Source organism: Podarcis muralis, chromosome 16 (assembly GCF_964188315.1).
Source record: "Podarcis muralis chromosome 16, rPodMur119.hap1.1, whole genome shotgun sequence".
Lineage (NCBI taxonomy): Eukaryota > Metazoa > Chordata > Lepidosauria > Squamata > Lacertidae > Podarcis > Podarcis muralis.
The window spans coordinates 3,573,217-3,586,277 of NC_135670.1; the positions used below are offsets into that span (position 1 = coordinate 3,573,217).

General features: G+C 49.4%; 1 protein-coding gene across 3 annotated transcripts in view; it reads left to right on the forward strand.

Annotated features, from left to right (window-relative positions):
- PRUNE1 (prune exopolyphosphatase 1) overlaps window positions 1-12,619 on the forward strand; it is a 35,780-nt gene extending 23,161 nt beyond the window's left edge. For all 3 annotated transcript variants that reach the window (XM_028709440.2, XM_077920039.1, XM_077920040.1), the window contains one exon: window positions 11,189-12,619. In XM_028709440.2, the coding sequence (XP_028565273.2) occupies window positions 11,189-11,665 (477 nt within the window). In that variant the 3' untranslated portion in view covers window positions 11,666-12,619. The remainder of the gene's footprint in view (window positions 1-11,188) is intronic.
- The last annotated feature ends 442 nt before the right edge of the window (window positions 12,620-13,061 follow it).

Here is a 13,061-nt window from a genome sequence, read left to right on the forward strand (position 1 = left end):
ATATTGGACCCCGCAAAGCATTGATTAGAAATAGCCCCCACCCTTTTCTCAGTGATAGGCTGGTCACGTTTATTTCTGAACTCCTGTGCCTTTAAACTAGGGGTGTTTAAAGAGGGAGAGATTTCCATCTCCTCCGGCGTTAGTTGCAATCACCGCAGTTTCCATTCTGCTGCAGTCCGGCTTCCGCTAAAACCTATCTGTTTTGACCAAGACTAATATACCGTATTTTTTGCTCCATAAGACGCACCTGACCATAAGATGCACCTAGTTTTTAGAGGAGGAAAAAAAGAAAAGATATATTCTGAACGAAACAGTGGATGTATGATTTTTGTGGTTCATGCTGTGGCCACAGACATGTGATTTGACGATGAGTTTGGGGTATCCCAGTGCAAAAATCCTGAGGATCCATGTGGATCCATGCTTTGTAACCACGTTTTCGCACCATTGTGGCCTCACACAACAGTGGGTGCGTGATTTTTTTGGTGCAGGCTGTAGCCATGGACATGCAATGTGATCTGATGGTGAATTTGGGGTGGCCCAATGTAAATATCCTGAGGATCCATGGGCTTTTACCTCCCCCCTCCCAGGCAGCCTCCTTTATTGCTAGCGTCCCTTATCTCCCTCCCGACCGCTTACTGATCAGCTGCTTTCCTTCCTCTTGTTTGCCTTAGTGTCTTTTCCTTAGCTGGAGCAGTTTTTTGCTCCTCCTTTTCTTCCAATTTCTCTCCTCATTGCTTTAGTCTTCCTGTCTCCTCTCCTTGCAAGTTCGCTGTCTTTACCTCCCCTCTCCCAGGCAGCCTCCTTTATCTCGAGCGTCCCTTATCGATTGTGGAATGAATTGTGGAATGTTGGGAGATTCAGGACAGATAAAACGAATTCCTTCTTCACCCAGCGCGCTGTTGAACTCTGAAACTCGCTGCCACAGGAGGCAATGATGGCTTTAGAAAAGGATTAGGAACGTTTGTGGAGGGGAAGGCTATTAGATGCTTCTGAATGCTAGTTGCTGGAAACAACAGGAAGGGAGAGTGGCTCTTGTGCGCGGGTTCTGCGTCAAGGTTTCCCATTGGGGCATTTCGTTGGCCAGTGTGTAATGTCGTTATATAATGTTAATGGACTGAAATGTATGACAAGAGGGAACTCTGCTCATATTCGCTTGCATGATTTCTGTTCCTCGCCTCGGGCGAACATGTGGAATTGCAGCAGTTTGGGACAGAGCTCTCTGACTTCCACGCTGGCGGGTCAAACGTTAGAGAGGTCCATTCGGGCTTCCCCAGCTTGATCTTTTGCACTACAACTCCCATACAGCTGCGCTGGTGGGGGCTGATGGGAATTGTAGTCCAGCTGGGATAAGACCCCATCGTTTATCTGCTCTTTTGACAGGATAGATACTCAGTACCAAAGACCACACGTTTTCTGTCTGAAATAATTGATGGGGGATTTTTATTTACTTAAAAGAGGCTGCTGTATCTTGCCTGGGGAAATTCATAATGTTATGTACGTTCTGGCTTTTCCGAAAAAATAATTTCGGTTTTACATCGTTTTATTGGGGGTTTGTGCAATGCTATTTCTTCTTATACGTGTTCAAATAGCTTCGATTTGCTTGGGGCATTTAGAAATGAATGTTTGTTCACGGTGCATGTAGTTTTTACGTGGGGCTGCGGCGGCGTGCGTTGATTTTAACTCGGAACGCCTTTTGTACAGATCCACCCTCCTTTTCTGAACCTCTTTACGATGGTGTAAACACTAGATGCACGCAAGCATGCGAAATCAGGCCTCCCAATTGATCCGTGCCGGGGTAACCTGCAGCTGAACCCATGGCCCGTTTCCAAAACCCCACCCACTCCACAAAACCCCACCACTTTCGCCCCACCTGCTGCCACATTACTCCCCCCCCCCCCAGGAAACAACATTCACCCCTCCCCTGGATCTGAACTGTTGGGAACTCCCCCCTTGCAAAATTGGCTACCGGTCCGAAAGCCACCTTTCTCTTCCAGAGTTTGAAGTCGAGACATGCAAGGTTTCCATGCGCGAACAACAAAAAAAATCCCTGCTCTTTTGATCGAGTCCTTTGTCCTTTTCCTGGGCTCCCTTCCTCCCCGTCAGCTCTCACGCTACGTTTCCCCGGTGCCCCAAAGCCTCCACCCCATATCGTCTGCCTGCTTCTCCCCAGATCTTCCCACTTGCCATAGCCGGGCGTGTGTGGGGCAGGAGAGACAGTCCTTATTCATCCATCCATCCATCCGTCCGTCTGGAGAGAAGAGAGCCTTGCTTGGCTGACTCCCAAGGCAAGGGGGAGGGATGTTTACGCAGGCGAGTGGGTCCCCCACCCCTCTGCTAAAGCAGTCGTCATTCATTAACCACGGTCAAAGGTTTCTGAGATCACCAGCTAACTAAGTGGGGGGACGTTCAGTGCGCAGGAGAAAGCCCTGTCATGCTCGCGGTTGTCACACTACATTTTCCCCGGCCTGCCTGACGGAAGGTAAGTGGGGTCTCTGGGGAGGGTCTTCTTTCTTGCACCCCCCTTTCCTCTGTCCTCTGCCCCACTCCCCATCTTTGAGTGGCGGAGGGTATCCTTCTCAGCCCTGCATTAATTCAATTCTGTATTGATTCGATTCCTTTTTTTTTTGCACAGACTGAGCTTTAAGAAGGAAGGGTGTTAACGGATTCCATTTTCTCCTTCCTTTCTTCCTTCCTCCCTGCCAGTATTTAAAAAGCTCGTTTCTGTGTTCTGGCAGGAATCAAAGGCGCCTCCTTTTTAAAACCACCCTGAATGCATTTGCTCAGTGCGGATATGTGTCCAATAGGTCTTAGGATAAATGTTCTCTCCTGCACAACCTACTACTAATGTCTATTATTATTGTTGTTATTATTACACACATGTTTACAAACCTGCAACCTGTATTTCAATGCAAAAAAATCTGGCAGCGTGGTAAAAATCTAGGAGACGATACCACTCCCTTATTATTATTTTTTAAAAGATCAAGCCCCCAGTCCTCAGCATTTTCAGAGGGCTTCATTTTTTCCAAAGTGCCTCGAATGTTTGCGAAACTGCAACCTGTATTTCAAACTGGCAGCGTGGTAGGAACCTAGGAAAATCTCATTCTCTCCTGTTATTATCATCATTAAAATCATGCTTTTCAGTTGGCTTAGTTTCCCGCCCCCAAGGGTCAAAATTTAAACAAGCCTCTCCAGACACGTAGAACATCGAAATGCATTAAAATCTCATTTTCAGCCCAGCGCTGATTTCTGAAGGCTTTAAATACCAGTTTTTAACCCTCTTTATTGATAATTTCATTGTTTTATCCTTTTTGCAAATTGCTTAGTGGTGCCCCCCCCAAAACCCCCACTCCAAGCGGTATATAAATTTTAAGGAAAAAACTTATTTATTTAAATTTGGAGAAGTGCTTTGGGGGCTGTCTCTTGCTTGAAAGAAATAACCCTTGGCTGAGTAATCATATCAGTTCTAGTTAAGCAACTGGTTAATTCAATCTGCATGTGAGTTAATGCAATCATTCGGGTGCGGGGAGAAAGCCAAACACCCCCCCCCACGCCCACCCCCAGCCAGCTAGAGAAGCATAAAAAATTGTGAATAATACGCTCAAAAAGCAACCAAAAGCGAAACAAACCCTCTGCAGTGTTTCAGTTGCAAGAATAAAATTTGCTCAGTGGTGGTGTGTGACAACTTGCGATAACACAGCCAGTGAGAGAGGGAACCCTTGTCTTTATTTGTGCCCAGACCGATGGAATCCAATTTATTTCAACTTCCAAGCCAGCCGTCCCGCCAAATCCTTTCGCTCCGAACCGCGGCCGCTTTTCACTTGCCCGCGAAATTTCCCCGCCTGCCAAAGACAGGCTTTTGTGTTTCGGAAGCTTCCGCTGCAGCGAACTTGTTCGTCTTTGAAGCTGCCGAGAGCCCGTCCACCATAGCATTGTCTTGCAAGAGAGATTCCCTTCGGGGTGTTTGAAAAACAACCACCAGCCCTTCCCCACGCTCTACGTGGGGCTACCTTTGAAGGTGACCCGGAAACTGCAATTAATCCAGAATGCGGCAGCTAGACTGGTAACTGGGAGTGGCCGCCGGGACCACATAACACCGGTTCTGAGAGATCTGCATTGGCTTCCAGTACGTTTCTGAGCGCAATTCAAAGTGTTGGTGCTGACCTTGAAAGCCCTAAACGGCCTCTGTCCTGTATACCTGAAGGAGCGTCTCCACTCCCATCGTTCAGCCCGGACACTGTGTGCGGGCTGCTTGGCAGGTTTGGAAACCTTTTCCGCTGTGCAGTACATTTAAAGTGTAATAAACAAAAATCTGCCCTTTTTCCCTTACGGGGAACACAAGGGTCCTTATAGAGTCCTTTGTAGATTCTCCATCGGTCGGAGAAAATAACAGAGGCCAAGCAGAGAATTGTTGTTGTTTAGTCGCGTCCGCCTCTTTGTGACCCCCCTGGACCAGAGCACGCCAGGCACTCCTGTCTTCCACTGCCTCCCCCAGTTTGGTCAAACTCATGCTGGTAGCTTTGAGAACACTGTCCCACCATCTCGTCCTCCGTCGTCCCCTTCTCCTTGTGCCCTCCATCTTTCCCAACATCAGGGTCTTTTCCAGGGAGTCTTCTCTTCTCGTGAGGTGGCCAAAGTCTTGGAGCCTCAGCTTCAGGATCTGTCCTTCCAGGGAGCACTCAGGGCTGATTTCCTTCAGAATGGAGAGGTTTGATCTTCTTGCAGTCCATGGGACTCTCAAGAGTCTCCTCCAGCACCAGAATTCAAAAGCATCCATTCTTTGGCGATCAGCCTTCTTTATGGTCCAGCTCTCACTTCCATACATCACTACTGGGAAAGCCATAGCTTTAACTATACAGACCTTTGTCGGCAAGGTGATGTCTGCTTTTTAAGATGGGACCTAACACATTACATTCAGAGAATAAGCATTACATTCAGAGAATAAGCAGAGAATATTGAGAAGCAAAGCAGCTTGTAAGCCTGAACTTTATTGATCTGTTGCAACAGGTTGCTCCCCCAAAACGCAGAAAAGGAGAAGGACCCAGAGCCAAGGTGTGCCTACCCTTATATAGCCATTTTAAATTTCCTACCCTGGAGCTCAAGACCACCCCTCCATACATCATACATGCATCACAGAAGGGTTGTAACCCAAGACCACCACCCCAAACATCATACCTACACCACAGAAAAGGTGGTCTACAACAGAAATTTGAATGTTGCTGTTTTTCCCCCTGTTTGCCAGGTTATCTGATAATGCCTTATCTGATTGCCTTTCCTGGTAGTCTGGCCATTCCTTTGAGATGGTGATTTCCCAATCCCTGAGACAATGGAAAGGTTTCCTGACCCCCTCCCTCCTTGCAGAGAAAACATTTGGTCAGTTTGGGAGTCAAAATGGTTTCAGGACGGTCTTCCTGTGCTGCTCCAGACATGTGGTCCACATATCTATGTTTGTGTTTGGTTGGTACATTTAAATAACATTTATTATAGATATAGAAGACCTTAAAATTTTTATTGCAAAAGAAAGAGGCCCCAAACAATTATCCTTTACTCGATATATTTTGCGGTTCTTCCTCTGTACGCCGCCCCGTGGAAGGAGTTTATTAGGAGGAGGGAGAAGTTAATGGACGCATAACAAGCGACGGACACGGTTCACAAAGCGGCTAATTCCCCCAGCCTCCGTCCTTGACAAGGCAGCTGCGAAAATCGCCTTTTTCCTCCCTCTCTGCCCTTCCTCGCTGAATACAAATGAGGGCATTTCTTTGGCTGGTTTTTCTTTCTTTCTTTTTCAATGGGAAGTCCTCACAGCTTTCGCCTCTGGCAAAGAAAGGCCTTCAAGGCTGGGCAGGTTGCAAGGCTGGCTGTAGCTTTGTTGCTGCCCACTGGTTTGGTGTGTGTGGTTTTTTTTAGGGGGGCTCCTCTCCCTACGGGACATGGGTGGTGCTGTGGGTTAAACCACAGAGCCTCGGACTTGCTGATCAGAGGGTCGGCGGTTCAAATCCCCGCGACGGGGTGAGCTCCCGTTGCTCGGTCCCAGCTCCTGCCAATCTAGCAGTTCGAAAGCACGTCAAACTGCAAGTGGATAAATAGGTACCGCTCCAGCGGGAAGGTAAACGGCGTTTCCGTGCGCTGCTCTGGTTCACCAGAAGCGGCTTAGTCCTGCTGGCCACATGACCCGGAAGCTGTACGCCGGCTCCCTCGGCCAGTAAAGCGAGATGAGTGCCACAACCCCAGAGTCGGTCACGACTGGACCTAACGGTCAGGGGTTCCTTTACTTACCTCTCCCTACTCCATCATTATTTTTAAAAATTGCTTTTCTACCATATCATAAACAAACGTACATGCCAAAGCGGTTTAAATCAATAAAACCATACTATAAATCCATTAGAAAGTTAAAAACGGACATGAATTGACCCTTGTGTAAGGACGGACTCCTGCTGGAATAGAAAAGTTTTCAGCAGGTGTTTTAAAGTTCTCCTGCTGGATCTCCAGTGGCAGGGAGTTCCACAGAGCCGGTCCGATGATGACCCCAAAGGCTCGATTTCTTGTGGTTGTCAAACGAGCCTCGCAGAGTCAGGGCTGTGGCTTTTGTAGGGCTCAGGCAAAGGGGATGGGCGGGTGCAATGCTATTTGGAACCAGAAGGCAGGCTAGAATTTGGGGGAGCCAAGGGGAAGGTCCCCCAGGTTCAGTCCCCAGGATCTCCACCTTGGGCAGGAAAATACATGCCTGAAACCCCGAGGAGCCACTGGGACCATGATCTGAGTCTGCAGGAAGTAGCTCTTCAGATCAGCATTCAGAACCATGAGGACTAGAATCTTATGATTTTAGTTTTAGGGGAAGAGCTGTAGCTCTGTGGCAGGAGGTCTGCACGCAGGAGGTCCCTGGTCCAATATCCGACAGCATCCACACGTAGAGCTGGGAACTACCATATTTTTCGCTCTATAAGACGCACCAGACCCCAAGAGGAGGAGTCTTTTTGGAGGAGGAAAACAAGAAAAGAAATATTCTGAATCTCAGAAGCCAGAACAGCAAGAGGGATCTCTGCGCAGTGGAAGCAGCAATCCCTCTTGCTGTTCTGGCTTCTGGGATAGCTGCGCAGCCTGTATTCGCTCCATAAGATGCACACACATTTCCCCTTACTTTTTAGGAGGGAAAAAGTGAGTCTTATAGAGCAAAAAATACGGTATCTCCTGCCTGAAACCCAGGAGAGATGCTGTCGGTCAGAACAGACAGTACTGGGCTAGATGGCTGCTGCAATAAAAGGATCCTGCTCTAGGATGGGCCTTTGGGGCCTGATCCGGCGTGGATTCTCCTTGAACCTTGGACCTTCATCCAGCTAAACTTTGGTTCTCTGGGACCCCCCTCTTTTCCAAAGCAATTGCAACTTCAAAATGAACAACCCTGCAGGGCTGTTGTTGAGAATTCCCATGCTAGTTTATGCGGAAGCATTTGCAACTGCTGCTCTGCTGTGCGGGATACAGCATGGCACAGTGATGAGAGTTCTGAATTAGAACCCAGGACAGACCCGGGTTCGAATCCCCACTCAGCCATGAAGCTCCCTGGTTCTAACCTTGGCCGAGTTGCTCTCTTCTCTCTGCCTAACCTACCTCACAGGGCTGTTGTTGTTGTGGGGATTAAAGGAGGAGAACCACGTGGACCACCTTGAGCTCTTTGGAGAGAGAAGGTTTCCTCCATAGCAGGTGGGGTTGGTCTGGATGACCCTCTGGGTACCTTCCAACGCGACAATTCTCTAATCTCAGCTGTACCCATGTGCTGCGCATCGTGTGCGTGGCGTCATGTAGCCACTTTCTGCCGCCACGTGGCCCCCGGAGGGTCCGCGAAGGATAGAAGTGGCCCTCGGCCCAGAAAATCCGAGCTAGCCCTGCGTCGAAGCGCCAAAAAAAGGCTTTTGACCGCTCCAAGTTGACCTTGCTGTCCTAGAGAATCGGATGAGGGGGGCCTCCTCTTTGTGGAGGCATATTTTTGGACTGTTCCTAACCCCCCCCCACCCTCTCCTCTGCCGTTTATTGGCAAAGGCTAATCTGGCATCGCGACGGCAGGCTCAGATCCTGCGGCCGCCGTTCCTGGATTTGCCTGACGTCGCGGACAGCCCACAAGTGAGTCACCGCCATCCGGGGGCTGCTGTCCTCAGCTGACTTCCGCATTTCCAAAAAGGGCTGTCAAAAAGACCTAAAATAAGAGGCTCTTATCAGCAGCCCTAGAAACTTCCACGCCGGCGGTGCGAGAGAGCGAGCCCAGCTTAGGACGATTTCTCTCGCCTCTGCCACCCCTTCTACGCCCATCCTTCGCCTCTCTGATCGAGGTGAGTGGTTGGGGTCTCAGGATGCGACCGACGGGTAGGAGGAAAGCCCCCTCCATCCTGCAAATGGGGGCCACGAGGTGGACTTTGGTCTGGCCTTCCTCTTTCGTAGCCTTGCCCGGAGGCGCCGCTGCAGATGGCCTTCTGCACTCCAAACAGATGCGCTGCATAATAATAATAATAATAATAATAATAATAATAATAATAATAATAATATAATCTGGCTGAGTTTCCCCAGCCACTCTTGGCGGCTCCCAATCAAGTGTTAAAAACAGTACAGCGTTAAATATAAAAAACTTCCCTAAACAGGGCTGCCTTAAGATGTCTTCTGAATGTCAGGTAGATGTTTATCTCTTTGACATCTGGTGGGAGGGTGTTCCACAGGGCAGGCGCCACTACCGAGAAGGCCCTCTGTCTGGTTCCCTGTAGCCTCACTTCTCTCAGGGAGGGAACCGCCAGAAGGCCCTCGGCGCTGGATCTCAGTGTCCGGGCAGAACGATTGGGGTGGAGACGCTCCTTCAGGTATACTGGACTGAGGCCGTTTAGGGCTTTCAAGGTCAGCACCAACACTTTGAATTGTGCTCGGAAACGTACTGGGAGCCAGTATAGGTCTTTCAAGACTGGTATAATGTGGTCTCGGCGGTCGCTCCCAGTCCCCAGTCTAGCTGCCGCATTCTGGATTAATTGCAGTTTCCGGGTCACCTTCAAAGGTAGCCCCATGTAGAGCGCACTGCAGTAGTCCAAGTGGGAGATAACCAGAGCATGCACCACTCTGGCGAGACAGTCCGTGGGCAGGGAGGGTCTCATCCTGCGTACCAAATGGAGCTGGTAGACAGCTGTCCTGGAGACAGAGTTGACCTGCGCCTCCATGGACAGCTATGAGTCCAAAATGACTTCCAGGCTGCGCACCTGGTCCTTCAGGGGCACAGTCGCCCCATTCAGGACCAGGGAGTCCCCCACAACCGCCCGCCCCCTATCCCCCAAAAACAGTCCTTCTGTCTTGTCAGGATTCAACCTCAATCCATTAGCCGCCATCCATCCTCCAACCGCCTGCAGCTGAGCTAAGGCTCTTTCTCTGCTTGCTTCATTTTATTTCCTTAACCTTTTCTCACCCCTTTTCTCCTGTCGTCGTGGGACCCCAGGCTGCACACATTCATTTCCAGTATTGAGTATCGGTTTTATGAAAGCCCTCTCGCAAAAGCGTAAGGGCACAGCAACATCCAAACAGCAAAAGGCGTACGGAGCAGCCGTTTTGTGATCTGCATTTTCAACCGATTCGGTTTTTTAAGACTCTATGGCCACATAATTCTGCGAGGGCTTAATTACTTCCGAACCATTGTTTTTCAGCTTTCTGCAGTTCATCTGCGTGGTTCTAATTTGCGCAGGCCTCCCTGAGTCTTCGTCTAGGGGGGGAAAAGGCGAGGTTTGAATAAGTACAGTAGGAACGCTAGTAATTTCACAGACACAATTGCCGCTGTACGCACAGCGATGAAAAATAAATAAATAGAAAGGGGGCTTACCAAAGTGTTGGAAACTCTCACAGGGCCGTCGGGAATCTGTTTGGGAGTTTCCCAAAGACCAGAAAGCAAGGCAAAGGCCTGAAAAACAAAACCTCTTTTTTTTTTCCAGCGGGAAAACCCTTTGTGGGAAGAGGTTTCCAGCCCTCTGCCTTGCTTTTTTAATAAATTAATTTAATCAATTTTTTGATACAAACACCAACTGCAAAAGACACAAACAACAAAAACCATGACAACAGTAATAACACAATTTGACAATTCAGATTTGGATTCACTGATCTACCCATGACTACACCTTTTTTAAGGGAAGTGGGTGGCGCTGTGGGTTAAACCACAGAGCCTAGGGCTTGCCGGTCAGAAGGTTGGCAGTTCGAATCCCCACGACGGGGTGAGCTCTCGTTGCTCGGTCCCTGCTCCTGCCAACCTAGCAGTTCGAAAGCACGTCAAAGTGCAAGTAGATAAATAGGCACCGCTCCGGGGGGAAGGTAAACTGCGTTTCCGTGTGCTGCAAGCCTCAGCTTCAGGATCTGTCCTTCCAGTGAGCACTCAGGGCTGATTTCCTTCAGAATGGATAGATTTGATCTTCTTGCAGTCCATGGGACTCTCCAGAGTCTCCTCCAACACCAGAATTCAAAAGCATCAATTCTTCGGCGATCAGCCTTCTTTATGGTCCAGCTCTCACTTCCATACATCACTACTGGGAAAACCAGAGCTTTAACTGTATGGACCTTTGTCGGCAAGGTGATGTCTCTGCTTTTTAAGATGCTGCTTAGGTTTGTCATTGCTTTTCTTTTCTTTTTTTTAATAATTTTTATTGAATGATTTTATGTTACAAAAAACAATACAGCCATTCTACCACTAAATATAATTAAGAAATAAAAATTACATACATCAATATTTAATTTGTTATTTACTGTCTTATTTCCTCCCAAACATTCCATACAAAACCACACATATGTGCAGACACCCACACTCCCAAGAAGCGGGAAACATAATTAATCCTTAATTGTTATCCGCCTACTTTTACTTCCTTTGTCACTCGAACGCTAGCACGGAGTCAAAACTATTACAGTGGTACCTCAGGTTACATACGCTTCAGGTTACAGACTCTGCTAATCCAGAAATAGTGCTTCAGGTTAAGAACTTTGCTTCAGGATAAGAACAGAAATTGGGCTCCAGTGGCGCGGCAGCAACAGGAGGCCCCATTAGCTAAAGTGGTGCTTCAGGTTAAGAACAGTTTCAGGTTAAGAACAGACCTCCGGAACAAATTAAGTGCTTAACCCAAGGTACCACTGTATTGCAGTGTTGAACGTATCTTCTGTAACCATCGAGCTTGTTGTGTTTCTGTTTCCCCAGATCTGTCGAGCTCTGGAAACCTCCAGCAGCCCTTCCCTGAGCCTGTCTCCCCTCGAAAGCCCATACGCCACCGTCCGAGCCTACCACCAGGGCAACACCACTGCCTCCCGCAAGAAAGTCCTCCCCATCGTCCGAGATTTCCTGCGGGAGTGGGACCGGCTGGCCCCCGCCGCCATGCAGCCCGAGGCCACGGCCCCATGCGGCAAGACGAGGCCGGAGCCCCGAGGCACCGAAGCCTGCGAGCGAGAGCGGGGGGCCGGCGGCCCCAGGAAGGACCCCGCGAAGCCACACCGCCTGGGGGACGACCTGGCCGCGGACGACGACACCCCGCTGCCCCCCACGCCGATGAACAGCCTGGTGGATGAGTGCCCCCTCGACCGGGGCCTCCCCAAACTGTCGGCCGAAGCCGTCTTCGAAAAGTTCAGCCGCATCGCCGAGGCTCGCTCCTCCGCGGACGACGAACCGGGGAAGAAGTGATGCTGGACGGACTCCTTTTTGAACCCGGGGAAATTCTCTAGCAGGGGTGTATGAATGTGTTTGTGTGCGCAAACGGACGCACGGACGGACGTGGGGGAAATCCAACGCGCGGCACTTTTCTCCGCCACGCGGTCCCGAACGCGGAGGAACTAGAGGCAGCGGGGAAAGGATTTTGGGCGGGGAGATGGTTGGACAAAGCGTTTCTGCGGCTTGGGGGGACAGACCTTGAGCATGGGGTCTACACTAATGGAAAAGGCTAGAGACAAAGTTTCACAGAGCAGGTAATCATAATAATAACAATTCATTATTACGGCCGGAGACCAGTTTGCAAAACACATAATGGGACTGAACTCCCGAAAGCAAAGCAGACATTTAAAACAATATACAACAATGGCAGGTATCATTTTCTAGATCGTGGGGAGACCTCTGTTGACGGCGGTCCCAGGGCAGGTCTGGCTTTTGGAAACGATTCTTGTCTACTGTTTGCTCCCCGGTTCCATCGGCCGTTAAGAGCAAGAGGTTTTGATCCACAGAGCCCAAGGCTCGTTGAAACGGGGAAGAGAACAGTCCAGCGAGTTGTTGATCCGGAGATAGGCCGTTGTCTCAATAGGAATCAGAGAAAGACATTGCTATCTGCGGGACATGCACACACACACCCTGTTTGTCTCACCGTCGCCTCCGGTCCAACAGCTCAGGCAGGCTTTTGTGGGAAACCTTCCAGACCTGTTGGACCAGGCCACAGGGGAAAGTACGGCGAGACTTTTAGCCTCTGCACCGGGGAAGCCGCTGCAGACGAAACTGAACCGTCACTTTTTGCAAGATTTTGGGTCTGGGGAGGGCTTCACCGCGGGCCAAAGACTTCAGCTGCCTCTGTGTGTCTGTAGCATGCTGTTGTGGAGTGTGTTTGAAATGGATTTAATACACTTTCTAATGAATAAAAGCAAAAACAAAGAACCTGCACTCAAATATACATTCTATTTTAGAATATATCGGGTCTTTTATTTCTGTGCCAGCTCCTGGCAGATCAGATGTCTAGGAATACAGTTTTTTTTAAAAAAACACCTATTTTTTATAAAAATATTCTATATATCCATCCTCAATATACCCATTAGTCAAAATAGAGAGACCGACCAGAGGGGCAGAAGACAGAAAAGGTGATGGAGGAGAGAGGGAGGGAGAAAAGGATGCCCCACCCACTTTTGGCTCTGGCTCCACCCACCCCTTGGCGTGGCCCCGCCCACACCCACACACCATCCTCTGGTGATCAAACATTCCCCCTCCCTCACCATGATCGATCCATCAGATACTGAGAACCAGGGTGGGTAAGCGTTGGATGGATCCGGGTTCGAAAATCTCCACTCAGCCACAAAGCTCTCGCCGGGGTGATTTTGGGCCA